Consider the following 14063-nt stretch of genomic DNA (forward strand, 5'->3'; position numbering starts at 1 on the left):
TCTGGGAGGCAGAGGCATGCAGAATTCTGTGTGTTTGAGGCCAGTCTCCTCTACAAAATGAGTCTAGGACAGCCAAGGCTACACAGCAAAACCCTGTCTTGAAGAACAACAACAACAAAAGAAAACCAAACCCAAACAACCAAACAAACAAAAGAATCCTTTTTTCTTTCTCTTTTTCCTACTTTCTTTCTTTTCTTTCTTTCTTTCTTTCTTTCTTTCTTTCTTTCTTTCTTTCTTTCTTTCTCTTTTCTGTTTTCTTCCTTTCTCTTTTTCCTTTTTCTTTCTGTCTTTCTCTTTTTAATTTTCTGTCTTTTTCTCTGTATCTTTTCTTATTTCTTCTTTCTTTCCTTTCTCTTTCTTTCTTTCTTTCTTTCTTTCTTTCTTTCTTTCTTTCTTTTCTTGAGACACAGTCTCACATATAGACCAGGCTGGCCTCAAAATTCTAGAAATGGTTGGCTCTGCCTCCCAGTTGCTGGATTAAAGCTATGCCTCACCAGGCTGGGTCTTATTTAAAAAAAAACAAAACTTTTTATTTGAAACAAGGACTCACATAGTCCAGGCTGGCTCTGAATTCCTGCCCTTCTTGCCTTTCCTTCTGTAGTGCTAAGACAAAGCTATATGCAGCTGTGCTCTTCATGACTCCATTTTATGCTGTGGATAGTGTCACTGATGAATCTGCAGAGTCTGGTATTAATAGGTGGTCAGTACACTAGGGCATTTTGCTTTTCCAGGGAGGAATAAGGGAAGCCTGGAAAACCTAGTTGAGAGTGGAAGAGGAGGATGGGTTGAGCTGAGGGCTGAGGCAGGGACCTGGCAGAGGTGCCTACCCCCTTCCTCCGCCCTCTACCTCAACCCTCTGCTTACATCCAGGAAGCTGGAGAGTTCAGTTTGTAGCAGGTCTTTCAACTCCTTCTTGCTCAGTTTACATTTGTCCCCTTCCTTGCCCGAATGGGCATGGAAGACGTTGATGAGTGTCTCCATGGCAGTCTCCAGCTCAGAGCCCATTTCAGCACACACCTACCCACCCCCACATAAGGGAACTGAAGTGTCAATCAGGTTCAGGAGCTCTGGGTTCCTCTGATAAGGGAATCCTCAGGCCTGGCCCTGGTTTCCCAGCTCAGACAGCTACAAGATGGGACCCTCCTCTACGTTATCTTTCATTGAGATTTTGCAAGGTGGGAGAACCCCTGTCCCACCTAAGTCCATCCCAGCATTCTGGATCCCTCCATCACTCCCCAGCCAGAGGGAGTCAGGGATGGTCATGAGATGAAGGAACAGTAACTGGGCTGTCTTCAGAAGTCTTCAAAAGACACATGCAGTGACTGGCTCCTGGCTGCCTGGGCAGATACTTAGGGTTGGGGGTGGGCTATGGGTGGACACAGGACCAGGCAGGCATCTAGCTCTATTTTACCTTCTGGCACTGTCACAGTCAAGCTTTGCTGTGGGTAGTAAGTCTCTGATGCCCACACAGGGAGAAGTCTGGTACCTTTGGTGAGCTGATGGAGGAGTGACAGTGATGGGGGGGGTTGGCAAGAGTTGGTGTGGAGGGGAGCCACACTGCTAAGTGACCCTTGCTCTTTAGGCACAAAGGATTAAGTCCAGGTCCTTTAGGCTGGATCTCCATCCTTCTGGGCCTGGGATTTACTTATTAATAACCTCACATTCTACAGCCATAGCTGTCCTGGAACTAGCTCAGGCTTGCCCTCAACATTTTTTTTAAATTTTATTTATTCTCAATGCTCTATGTGTATGTACATCTGCAGGCCAGATGAGGGGGTAGAGTGTATAGATGGTTGTGAGCCACCCTGTGGTTGTTGGGAATTGAACTCAGGATTTCTGAAAGAGCAGACAGAGCTCTTACCCACTGAGCCATCTCTTTAGCCTAGGCCCTCAACTTTTGGCAGTTCTGTCTCTATGTCCAAGCCACCCAGCCTTGCTCCCCTCTCTCCTCAGCATTTCATTTTGGCTTCTCTGGAGATATGCTTCCCATGACTGCTACACCAACTCCAGAACCATCTGTATAGCATATAAACGTGTTATGCAAACATAAAATTATACAAACAGACCAAAAGACAGGTTTCCTACGGGAATCAGCTTCCTGGAAATCTCTAGGAAGAACCCTAACATGGCCATCTCAGCCAAAAGACGTATTTTAAGTCCCACGCTTACTTCGTCGCAGGATTAATTTGATGAGCTTTTTTGCTGTTTCTCTCTGATTCTTGAAACAGTATAATTAACTATTCAAGGAAATATTTCTAATAGATCACTAAAAGCTTTAACCAATAAGAGTAGAAGGAAAATAAAATTTTAAGAGAGGTAATAAAATACATTCAGTATCAGGAATTGCTTGTGGAAAAACCAAACATTGTATGTAGTAAACGGACAAGAGTTTTAGGGTTTTCTAAAGAAAATGTTTAATCAGTATATGTTAGGAAAAATGCTCTGGATATTCCCTTGCAGTAAGGCTACTACAAAACCATTACTTAACACAGGTATTTATGGTGAGGCAGAAAGAAGATAGGCCAACATAGGAGGTCAAAAATTTTGTATTATACTCTTAAGTTTTATGGACAGCTAACTCAAGCATCTTATCTCCAAGGAAAGATTGTAACCCTTAGCAAGCCAAACAGGAGAAATTTTCCTCAGTGCTTACCTCCAGGGGGGTTGTAAATCTTTAGCAGACCTATTTCTGAGGATTATTATCAACCCCTAATTAACTAACAATAAACTACATAAACAGACCACAAGTTTAACAAGCTCCTGGCCCTCTACTCCCTAAATTGGCACACAGGTCACTAGTTCTATGTTTGCTCTGCTTAAGAGGCTGTTAGGCCAAGATTTTTTGTAGACACTGCCTTTTACCAGATCACCTTCAGTTAAAATAGAAACTTTGTAAATGTTCTGGGGGATATGTCAAGTTTAAGGTGCTTCTTTGTACGATCACTATAAAAGTGTTGGCTTGACTTCAGTAAAGCACAGAAGATCCAAACCAATACCACCTGGTGTGGGTCTGACTGTCATTTCGCCTATCTGTGGATTCCTGACATCGAATTCTCTGCTTTCCCGTGGATGCGGGGCACCCGAAGGGGCAGGTCTGTGGCACATGACCTCCTATCCTATTCCTCTTGTCTGCAGAATCATCCATTTTCCTCACAAAGGTAGAAGCAGGAGGGAAATGTCTGAGGTTGTCTCTTGGAAACAGAGCTTCTAAGGAGGAACCTATTTGTAGGCATTGTCCCTGAAGCTGTGCATTCCTGCCTCAGGCCAGCTCTGTTTCAGTAGCTCCAGTGGGAGCAGGATAGGGCTGGTTTGGGTTAGATAAAGGCTGAATGCATGGGTCATTTGTGTTCCACAGGCCGGGTGAGAGCAGAAGAATGGAGAGGTCTATTGAGAAGAGACTACCATGCTAGGGCCCTGAGTCCTTTGGTTGTGGGAGGGTCGTGCCTTCCCCAGCCTCAGGGCAGCTCAGGTATCTCAGATCAGGTGTCCTCATCGTTCCTCACCACTGGGTATACTGGACAATGGGTCCTGATTAGATGACATCCCAACTCTTCAATGGAGCCCTTGTGACTGTCACATGAACTGCAGTCAGAAGAAGTTAGTTGTCACAGAGATGAGGGGAGAGAGAACCCAAGCTGAGCTCATCACAGGGATAAGGGGTTGCTCAAGGGAGGTATCTGAGTGGCTCTGGTTATCCTTCCCATCTAGGAGGGAGGGCACCTGGAGTTTGCCTGGAGCCCTCCAGCAGTTTGGAATTTTATGGAGGGGAGGTCCTAGAGGTGAAGCAGTGGGAAAACCAAGAGGAAAAAACTAGGGGAGAGAGTAGCCGGGGGCAGGCTGAGAAAAGGGGGGGTAGAGAGGAGGTCTTGAGAAGGCAGCGATAGGACAGGGAACACTGCCACAGACCCCCTTCTTGATGCTCTCACCTGGCTTATGCTCTGCTGCTCTGAGGATTCCCTGGGCTCTGGTTCTTGAAAGGCAGACACTGGCTGGAACATCCTTTCTTATGCTCACCCTAAAGGAGCAGGACTGTGTTCCATCCCTCCCCATACCTAGAGACTGTGGTACCTGGCAGGAGACACAGAGTGCTGTGTGGAAAGACATGGTAGCCTGGAAGCTGCCTGGCGCCTCATTCACCAGTCTCCCAGCTCTCTGACCTTCCCTCAGCTCCCCTCACTACTTCCCAAACTTTATTTTTCCTAGATCTGGACACTGCTCTTTCACTTGGCTGATTGCTCCCAAACTTTCTAGGCACCACAGTATCTTTTTTTCAGGACTCTTTGGGTCCTACTGAGGCCCCGTTTCCTCCATGATGGCTAAGCCAGGGACTAATCCTAAGCAGGGTAGGATACTCATGGTTGGCCTTGTCCTGAAGTGGGAGCAGGTTCTGAACAGAGGGGCAGGCTGCAAATGTGGCTTCTGGAGAAGTGTGAGGAGACCGGGCTTTAGCTGTCTTCCCCTAAGGACCCTCCTCCTGAAAGGCTCCACCCTATCAGAAAGGACACCAGAAGAGCTAGGGACCAGGAGTGGACAGAGGCGCCCACTGTCTCCAGGGCAGGCAGGAATGGGCTGCCCTGTTTTTTCTTCCTTTCTTTGTTGCAACCCCTCCCCGAACCCAGCAGAGAGGAGGTGGGAAGAGAAGTCTTAAGAAGGGTGATGCAGTGGGGGCCAAGCAGTGGAAGGGAAGAATTCTGCCCAGAGGCGTCTCCGTGAGGGCTTTTGTCTTGTGTCGGAACTCAGCTAGGGACTTCAATCAGGGTTCCATATTAGGGACCTCATCCTGGGCTTTCTGTGTGTCCTTGGACTGTAGGGTCTTTTGCTGGGTCTGGTTTCTCAGATGGGGCTTCCCTAGCTGACCACCTCAAGTGTTTGTTTTATTTTATTTTTACAAATAGCAGAAGCAGCCCCTCTGACACAGATTGGGAGGGGTGGGACGCTATGGTCCCTCCTGAGCAGGCTCTTTCCAGGTCGCACAGCCCTGTTTTGAGCCAGCTAGTGACAGCAGGGGCAGTCCCATGTTTTCTGAATCAGTGGAGGCTGAAAGTTGACACTTTGGATTTGGGAGTGGCTCTCTCCTTCCCCAGAGCTTTATAAAACTAGAGCTCTGAGGCTCCAGCTCTGCCTGCTGCATCCTATTTCCCTGCTCCAGTGAGATCCTCTCCCTGATGGAGCAGAGAGCCCGGGGATCTCCTTTATCTACTCCGGGGTTCTCCCTTGTGAGCAGGTTCAGGCAGACAATCAGAAGATAGCTTTAGGAGAGTTGGCAGTGGTCCTTGTGGGTGGGAGGACAGAATGAGAGGGATGAGTAGACAAGGTTCCTCCCTCACTGGACCCCCTAGGGCCCTGGCTGAGGGCTTGGTGAATCTGAAGAGTCATTTTCTAGAACCTTGTCAACCACAGGCAGGAGTGGGGAAGATGGATAGGTTCTTGCACTGAGCACCCTCCGATCCCGTTAGCAGAAGTAGGGTGTGGGATTGAAGATGGGTCTGGCCCGATTGACCCTGAGCTCAGTTGGGTTTTTGCCAACCCTAGACTTCTCTCCTAGGAACAGTAGCTAGTAAGTGCGAGGGCGGGGATGCAACATAAACAGCCATTGGAGACAAGTAGTCTCCAGACCCTAAGAAAGGGAGTGGCAGAAAGAAAGGGCCATTGGAGTAGAGGCCCCACAGGGGAATGTCACCACACTCAGAGAACTATAAAAAAAAACCCTTGCAGCACTGGGCGAGACCACTACAGAGATATATCCCCGAGACAGACACTCAGACACGAGAATCAGAAAGAAAGAAATTCTGTAAGTGAGATGCTGTTGTCTGTCCTAGACCCTTTCATCTCTCCCATGTTGACTCTTTCAGGAAGCCACTTCACCGGTTCTTGGATCCCTGACTCTCCTGGCCTGTTTCTTTCCAGGCAGGTCAGTCTGTGAGGACATCAGCTCCTTCTTTGGCATATTGATGGCAGCAGAGCCCCTGACTGAAATGGAGGAGGCCATTGAGACCACAATGGACAAGTTACACACTTATGCAGTGAGGGGAGACTGGGGTTTCTACCTGAGCTTCAAAGTGTTTAAGAAACTGGTCAACCAGGAGCTACTTCACATACTCAAGGTTGGTAGAGGTCTCTAGGACTGAGATTTTCTATGTATGCCAGGCAATGACTGCAGGTGTAGATGGTTCTGTGTTTCCTCAACTCAGGTAAGTTTGTGTAAACCTAGATGAGTGAAATTGCTGTTTGGCTCAAACGGGAATGTGTGATTATTGGGCTGCGTGCTTGTGTCAAACCATGCTGTGGAGAACTTGAGTCTCCCTGTGCAAGGTGGATATCAGGCAGGTGGACCTGAGAGGAGGGTGGCCAGTCCAGGTGGATGCCCTCCGTGGCTGAGCAGGGTTGTGAGTGTTGTCGGCCAGGACCTCCCCGGATGCCCCAGGAAATAAACCAACACCAGGAGATCTGTCGAAGTAGGAATTCGGTTTATTGAATAAAACGGTCATTTTTATAGGTTTGGGTCAGGAGGCAGGATTAAGGAAGTGAGGTAAGATGATCTAGAGGGCAAGGTTAGGTAGTGCAAGGAGAGGTGGGCCAGTGCCAAAACTCCATGTAACAGTTACCAGGCAGGGTTGATATTAAGACGGATATGCTGAATCACTTTTGCCCGGAAGTGGCGCCTCTTAAATCGGAAGCTAAAGACAGGTCTACAAACTTGAGCCAGGCTCAGGAGCATGCAACAGGCCTTATCAGCCCACCATGCCTATGTCTCTCTGGTCTTATTTTATCAACATATCACAGGTTATAGAGGTGGATTCCTAGAGATTTACCGACAGAAAGAACTAAATAGAGGCTTAACAAAAATAAAACTACAAGTCAGGCATGGTGGTGCTTGTGTGTGCACCTGTAATACCAGCACTCGGGAGGCTGAGGCAGAGGGATCTGGAATTTGAAGCCAGTTTAGAAAGACCCTTTCTCAAACACTTCCTGAAGTCACAGTGTGCTCTGCCCTCAGTGTTCCCTGGTCTGTGAGGATTGTATGTAACTGCCATCCACTCCCTGTGAGCCCTCCCTCAGGAAGGGGCTCCTTCCACAGAGGTGAGTGGGGAGTCTAACACTGACTCTGAGCTTGTGTGCTGTCATAATTTGATAACAGTTTATTTGATTTCATTTATGCAGATTCACAGGTGCATCCAAGTGTGTGAACATGGCTGTGTGTGGTGGTGCACACCTTCAATCCTAGCACTCAGGAAGCAGAGCCAGGTAGATCTCTGAATTTGAGGCCAGACTGGTCTATAGAGCCAGTTCAGGGTAGCCCTGGATACACAGAGTATCCCTGTTTTGAAAAACAACAAAAAAGAGTGTTATTTTCTTTTTTCTCCCAGAGACAGGGTGTCTTTGTGTAGCCTTGGCTTTGTAGACCAAGCCAGCCTCAAACTCATAAAATGAACTGTCTCCCTGAGTTTTGAGATTAAATGTGTGCACCAGCATGCCTGGCTGAATTTTTTATTTTTTATTTTTGACAGGCTCTCACTATATAGTTCTGGCTGACCTGGAACCTGCTATGTAGTCCAGGCTGGCCTATCCTGCCACAGCTATTCAAATTCTGGGACTGTGATACCCCACCCAACTCTTAGATTTTCTTTTTCTTTTCTTCTTTTCTTTTTTTTCTTTCTTTCATTCACTCTTTCATTCACTTTGTCTTTCTTTTCCTCCTTCCTTCCTTCCTTCCTTCCTTCCTTCCTTCCTTCCTCTTCCTCTTCTTCTTTCCTTCCTTTCTTCCTTTCTTTCTTTCTTTCTTTCTTTCTTTCTTTCTTTCTTTCTTTCTTTCTTATTTTTTCTTTATTCCTTCTTCCTTCTGTCTTCTTTCTTTCCTTTCTTTCTTTCTTTCTTTCTTTCTTTCTTTCTTTCTTTCTTTCTTTCTTTCTTTCTTTCCTTCTTTCCTCCTTTCTTTTCTTCTTTCATGAAGCTAAGTGTGGCCTCAAACTCCTGCTTCTCTTAATTCTACTTCACAAGGGCTGAGATTACCGATGTGTGCCCCAAGTCACGACATGACTATAGATTATCTTGTTTTCTATTTTCACTTTATGTGAATGGCTGTTTTGCATAGCACACGTCTGTGTACTCCATTTGTGTGCTTGGTGCCCATGGGAAGCAGTAGAGGACATCAGCTCTTCTGAAACTGGAGTTACAGGTGGTTGTGAACTGTCATATGGTGGTGGGAATTGAAGCTGAGTCCTGCTGGGTATGTTGGCACATTCATGCCTTTAATCCTGGTGGAGGCAGACAGATCGCTGAGTTCAAGCCCAGCTTTGTCTGCAGAGTGAGTACCAGGACAGCCAAGACTACACAGAAAAACTTTGTCTCAAAAAACAAAACAAAACAAAACAAAACAAAACAAATCAAAACAAAACATGTATTTTAAGGTAGCCTTGAAGTCTTTGTAGTCTCCTGTTTTGGCCTCCTGGGTGTTAGTCAGGATTCAGACACAAGTGTCTTGGCTTCCCCAGGACCTTCAGTCTCTTGACTGCTCTGTTTTCCTTTCCTTCCATCAACTTCATCTCCTCATGGATCTTCTTGTTTAGTTTGCCTTGTGAGACACATCATTCTAATCCTGCTTACAAACCTGCTGATTCTGTCTCTGTGTTGTTGTCCGGCAGGGACTGCTTGCTCCCAAATTTCTGTGTAGGTTTATCACCTGCATTTGCACCCGGAGAGCTGAGTATATGTAGAGGGACATGCACAGGCTGGTTTTCTTATTCACTCCAAATCTATAACTGCAAACTCCAAAGGAACCTATTGCAATGCTGTGCAATTCTGTATTTCTCCGTGAAATAGGTCACCGTTTTTCCTTCCTCAGATGTCTCTTTCCATATCACTTTCCCAATCACTGAGAAATTGACTCACTGAGAAAAGAAGCCATCAAGAAGGTTTTATGTGTGTCCCCCATCCCCAAATCGTCTACCCATCAGGTCAGCATCTACTGTGTCTTCCTTTCTGTCCTCACAGATGATGTCATCCTTCTAAGACCAGCATCCCACCCCTCTCACCTCCTTAGAATACCTTTTCCTGCAGTGATTTCTTTTTCCCTCTACACTGTCGGGTTTTCCTTCTTCTGGATCATCTGTATGAGCTTACCCTGTGCTGGAACTCATAACAAAATCAGCTTAGGGATCCATCCCTTGGCCTTTTCTCTTTTCTACCCCCAGTTCAATATGCTTTTATCTGTTAAGAGCCGGCATCCTGCAATAGGCTCACACACTCAAACTTAGAGCAATCTTCTTGGTCGTTTTAATCTTTTTGAGGAAAAAAGCTTAGTCTGCCCATTGTAGCCTCTCATGGGGTCACTTTTTCTGGGCACACAGAATCCTTGCTCTTCTTGTACTGTGTCCCTTTGAGCGGGTCACGCTTGCCACAACTTGTTTCAGGGTGTCAGGTCTCAGAAAGTTCAAGATGTCCTTGGCAATGCCACCAGCACAGAAAGCTTCTGCTTATTTATTTTTAATATTTATTATTTTGTTTGATATGTATTTGTGTTTTGCCTGCATGCATGTCTGTGCCATACTGGTGGGGGACAGAAGAAATAGACATCAGATCCCTGGAACAAGAGTTACAGACAGTTGTGACCTGAAATATAGCTGCTGGGAACTGAATCTGGGTCCTCTGGAAGAGCAGCCAGTGCTCTTAAACCGCTGAGTCATCCTTCCAGCCCCTTTTTGCCTTGTTTATTTATGTTTCATTTTTTGAGACAGTGCTCCTCTGTTTGTCCCAGGCTAGGCCTTGAACTTGAGATCTTCCTGTCTTTTCTTCCCAAGTGTTTGGAGTACAGAGAGTCATGGTGCACCACACTTACATCTTTTTCTTTTTCTTTCTCTCTGTGTCTGTCTTTTAAACAGGATCTCTCTATGCAGCCCTTGTAGTCCTGGACGTATGAACGATCTATTTCCCATCTCATCAGCCTTTAAAATATTTTTTTTGTACACACTTCCCTGCTGTCCATTACTGTGCGTTTTCACAGTGAAAAACAGGCTGACCTCCAACTCACAGCTATCTTCCTGCTGAGCCTCCTAAATGCTGCGATTATAAGAGCATCACAATCCATTTGGATTTACTTAAATTCTTAATTTTCAGAAGTTTTCAGGCCAGTTTCACACATTTACTTTTGCAAGAAGAATTTGCATTTAAAAAAATCAATTAATTAATTAGAGTTTTAAAAAATGTTTTAAATTTCAGTTTATTTAGTTTATATCCCAAGGGTGCTCCCTCCCTCCTCTTCTTCCAGTCTCTCCATTCCCTTCTTTCTTTCCACACAGAAAAGGGATGCAAACATTATACCACGTTTACATATTAATTAAAGTTTTGTGTGTATGGTATTAGAGATTGAAGCCAGTGCCTCATTCGTGTTAGGCTGTCCAGGGCTGAGTCATATCCTTAGCCTTTTTAAAGATTTTGAAACAAACTTTTATTAAGTATCCCTGTAGGCCTTGAGGCTGATCCTCTAGCCTCAGTTTCTGAGGTAGTTAAGATTTCTGTTCTGCACTATCAGGCCAAACTCATTTCTAAGAATTTTGTTCGTGGAGGGTTCAGGGTACAGGCAGAGGAGAAAGATACAGAGCAGTGGCTAAGAATGGAAGCACTGGTTTCCATTAATGGTTAAGAGCACCAGCTGCCCTTCCAGAAGACCAGGGTTTAGTTCTATTGCTCCATGATGGCTCATCACTGTCTATATGCCAGTTTGAGGGAATCTGGACCATCTTTTGGCCGCCACAGGCACCAGGCACATACATGGTGCAAAATAGCCATACACATAGGATAAAATAATATAATAAAAAGAGAAAAGGAATCATAGACTCCAGTACAGGTTCTATCTGTTCTGGTCGTCTTTGCTAGGCACCAGTCCCTGGACTCCCAAGTTTTAAGCATCTCCACTGTGAGGCAGAGTTGTTATGCCTTTCCTGTTGGATTGTTGGTCTATTATTCAGCCTCTATTTACTGAAGACCTACTGTCTTTTCGTGTCTTGGTGAACAACCTTCAGCTGGGTACTTGATACTGACAGTTTAGTGTTGGACAAGGTCCCTGAGCCACTGTCATTGTAGTGGATCTTGAGGATCAAATGATATAAAACATAATGTAATATCACAATGCCTGGAATCAAGGACCTCAGAGTGTTTGGTTGCCCTGCCACTCTTCCCTTCTGCTGGTTGAGGAAGTATTGTCCAATGACTGAGCTTATGACTCTCCTAAGAAAACCCTTCTAAGAATTTGCTTCATGTCACCCAGAGATCTGTTTGGCAGGATTTGCCTTTGTCCAAATGTTGAGTCAAATGGGGGCTGGAGAGATGGCTTAGTGATTATGCACAGTGCTCTTGCAAAGGATCCAGGTTCAGTTGCCAGCACCTATATGGCAGCTCACAACCACCTCTAAGTCCTGTCCAGATACCGTCCTCTCTGATCTCTGGGCACCAGGCATATATATGATGCATGTACATACCACATGTTGGCAATATGCTCATACATATGAAATAAAATGAGCACATCTAAGAAACAAAACAGCCTCCCCACAGATCCCCCAGTGTTGAGAGTCAGGTGCCTGTGAGGTATCCTTTCATCTGACACACTTCAACTGTTCAGCAACGATGTTTATGTTGTGATTGTTTATCTGGCAACAAATCCTTTCATCATGGAGGCAGGCTTCCAGAATCCATTGGTTTCATAGCCATGAGACACTCTATCAAGAGCGGCCTAGAGAACCAGATAACCTGGTACTTTTGCTGTTCTCCTGACCTGCCGGCTGGTGACTAAATTGAGAAGAGGTTAGGATGCTGCAGCTGAGCAGCAGGGACCTTAGTGCCTTGTGAAGGAGGACGGTAGTTCACCCTCAGCCACAGTGTATGCTGCTGTCCCTTGGATATGGGACTTCCAGGCAGTGGGACCATAGCCTCATCCTTCAGACCAGGGGTGGGTGTTGGCCATTCTGAGGGAAGACCCCTGACAGTTCCTTCCTCTCTCTCTGCCTCAAGAGCCCTAGTTCTAATCCTTCCCTTTTAACCTCTTAGGATGTTGGCTCTCTAGATGAGAAGATGAAGAGCTTGGATATGAACCAGGACTTGGAGCTGAATTTCAATGAGTACTGGAGACTGATCGGGAAATTGGCAAAGGCAATGTGGGAGGAGAAGTTCCTGGAGGTCCTGCAGAAGTAAAGCCTACTTTTCAGGATGGGGATCAGCAGGGTCTGCTGGGCTGGGCCAGCCAGAACTCCCCTCCATGCAAATAAAGTTTCCTCCTTGAAACACAGATGCTTAATTTTCATACACTACCCCGATTTCTTTTCTTGAGATCCAGGGATGAGAAAGCTCTGCCTTTACCTGAGGTGAAAACATGAACATTATGGGCATTTTGAAGACAAGGAATGTGGTTCATCTTCAGATATCTATACCATCTAGTAATATGTGATTTTTTTTTTTTTGGTCCTTCTGGTGTTAAGGACAGAATATGTCCTTGAGAATGTGTGGCACAGCAATAGATCTTTCACTAAGTAGGTGCTCAATAAATACACAGCTGATGTGTTAAGAATCCAGAGCTTGGAGGCAAGAGAGGCTGCTGGGGCTCAGCTCCATGTCTCAAGTACCTAGTTTCCCCCTATAACTCCTGGAATCTGTCCTTTGGCTGGTAATGATAACAAATGTGCTAAATATCTCACCTGTATAACCTAGCTCACTGTCACAGCTGTTAAGGGTCATTAATCAAGTTAATTTTCATAGTGTTGAGGATTAACTTATGATCTTGTAAAAGTCAGGCAATTGGGAGTAGCCTGAACCCAAGCCCTGTTTTCGCTTTCTTTCTTTCTTTCTTTCTCTCTCTCTCTCTCTCTCTCTCTCTCTCTCTCATTCTTTCTTTCCTTTTTATATTTATGATGTATATATTGTTCTGCCTGAATGTGTGCCTGAATATCAGAAGAGGAAACCAGGTCTCATTATAGAAGCTTGTGAGCCACCATGTCGTTGCTGGGAATTGAACTCAGGACCTCTGGAAGAGGATCCAATGCTTTAAACCTCTGAACCATCTCTCCAATGTTTAATTATTTTTTAATTAAAAAATTTTTTGCTGCTTTCATTGGTGCATGCCTGTAATCCCAGCACTCTGCGAGGTAAAGGCATGCAGAATTCTGTGTGTTTGAGGCTAGTCTGCTCTACAAAATGAGTCTAGGACAGCCAAGGCTACACAGAAAAACCCTGTCTTGAAGAACAACAACAATAACAACAACAACAACAAAAAAAACCAAACACAACGAACCAAACAAAAGCACCCTTTTTTCTTTCTCTTTTTCCTACTTTCTTTCTCTTTCTTTCGTCTTTCTTTCTTTCTTTCTTTCTTTCTTTCTTTCTTTCTATCCTTCCTTCCTTCCTTCTTTCTTTCTTTCTTTTTTTCTTTCTTTCTCTCTTTTCTTGAGACACAGTCTCACTGTATAGACCAGGTTGGCCTCAAAATTCTAGAATTGGTTGGCGCTGCCTCCCAAGTGCTGGGATTAAAGCTATGCATCACCAGCCTGGGTCTTATTAAAAAAAAATGTTTTTTGAAACATGGTCTCACATAGTCCAGGTTGGCTCTGAATTCCTGCTCCTCCTGACTTTCCTTCTGTAGTGCTAGGATAAAGCTGTATGCAGCTGTGCTCTTCATGACTCCATTTTATGCTGTGGATAGTGTCATTGATGAATCTGTAGAGTCTGGTATTAACAGGCAGTCGGTACACTATGGCATTTTGGCTTTTCCAGGGATGAGTAAGGGGAGCCTGGACAACCTAGTTCAGACTAGAAAAGAAGGATGGGCTGAGCTGAGGGCTGAGGCAGGGACCTGGCAGGGGTGCCCATCCCCTTCCTTCATCCTCTACCTCAACCTTCTGCTTACATCCAGGAAGCCAGAGAGTTCAGTTTGTAGCAGGTCTTTCAACTCCTTCTTGCTCAGTTTACATTTGTCCCCTTCCTTGCCGGAATTGGCATGGAAGACTTTGATGAGTGTCTCCATGGCAGTCTCCAGCTCAGAGCCCATTTCAGCACACACTTACCCACCCCCACATAAAGGA

The 14063-nt window shown here is 45.4% G+C and overlaps 1 protein-coding gene across 1 annotated transcript; it reads left to right on the forward strand.

The window, feature by feature from the left end:
- Positions 1–5915: 5915 nt before the first annotated feature.
- On the forward strand, positions 5916–12183 carry LOC110541455 (protein S100-A13-like). Its single transcript, XM_021628201.2, has 2 exons — positions 5916–6104; positions 12040–12183. The coding sequence occupies exons 1-2, from the start codon at positions 5952–5954 to the stop codon at positions 12181–12183; spliced, it is 297 nt and encodes a 98-aa protein (XP_021483876.1). The 5' UTR covers positions 5916–5951.
- The last annotated feature ends 1880 nt before the right edge of the window (positions 12184–14063 follow it).

This window comes from Meriones unguiculatus, chromosome 1 (assembly GCF_030254825.1).
Source record: "Meriones unguiculatus strain TT.TT164.6M chromosome 1, Bangor_MerUng_6.1, whole genome shotgun sequence".
Taxonomy (NCBI): Eukaryota; Metazoa; Chordata; class Mammalia; order Rodentia; family Muridae; genus Meriones; species Meriones unguiculatus.

Coding starts and splice junctions, on each gene's coding strand:
- LOC110541455 (XM_021628201.2), top strand. CDS start 5,952: ATGGCAGCAGAGCCCCTGACTGAAATGGAGGAGGCCATTGAGACCACA. Junction 6,105..12,039: donor AGCTACTTCACATACTCAAG/GTTGGTAGAGGT, acceptor TTAACCTCTTAG/GATGTTGGCTCTCTAGATGA.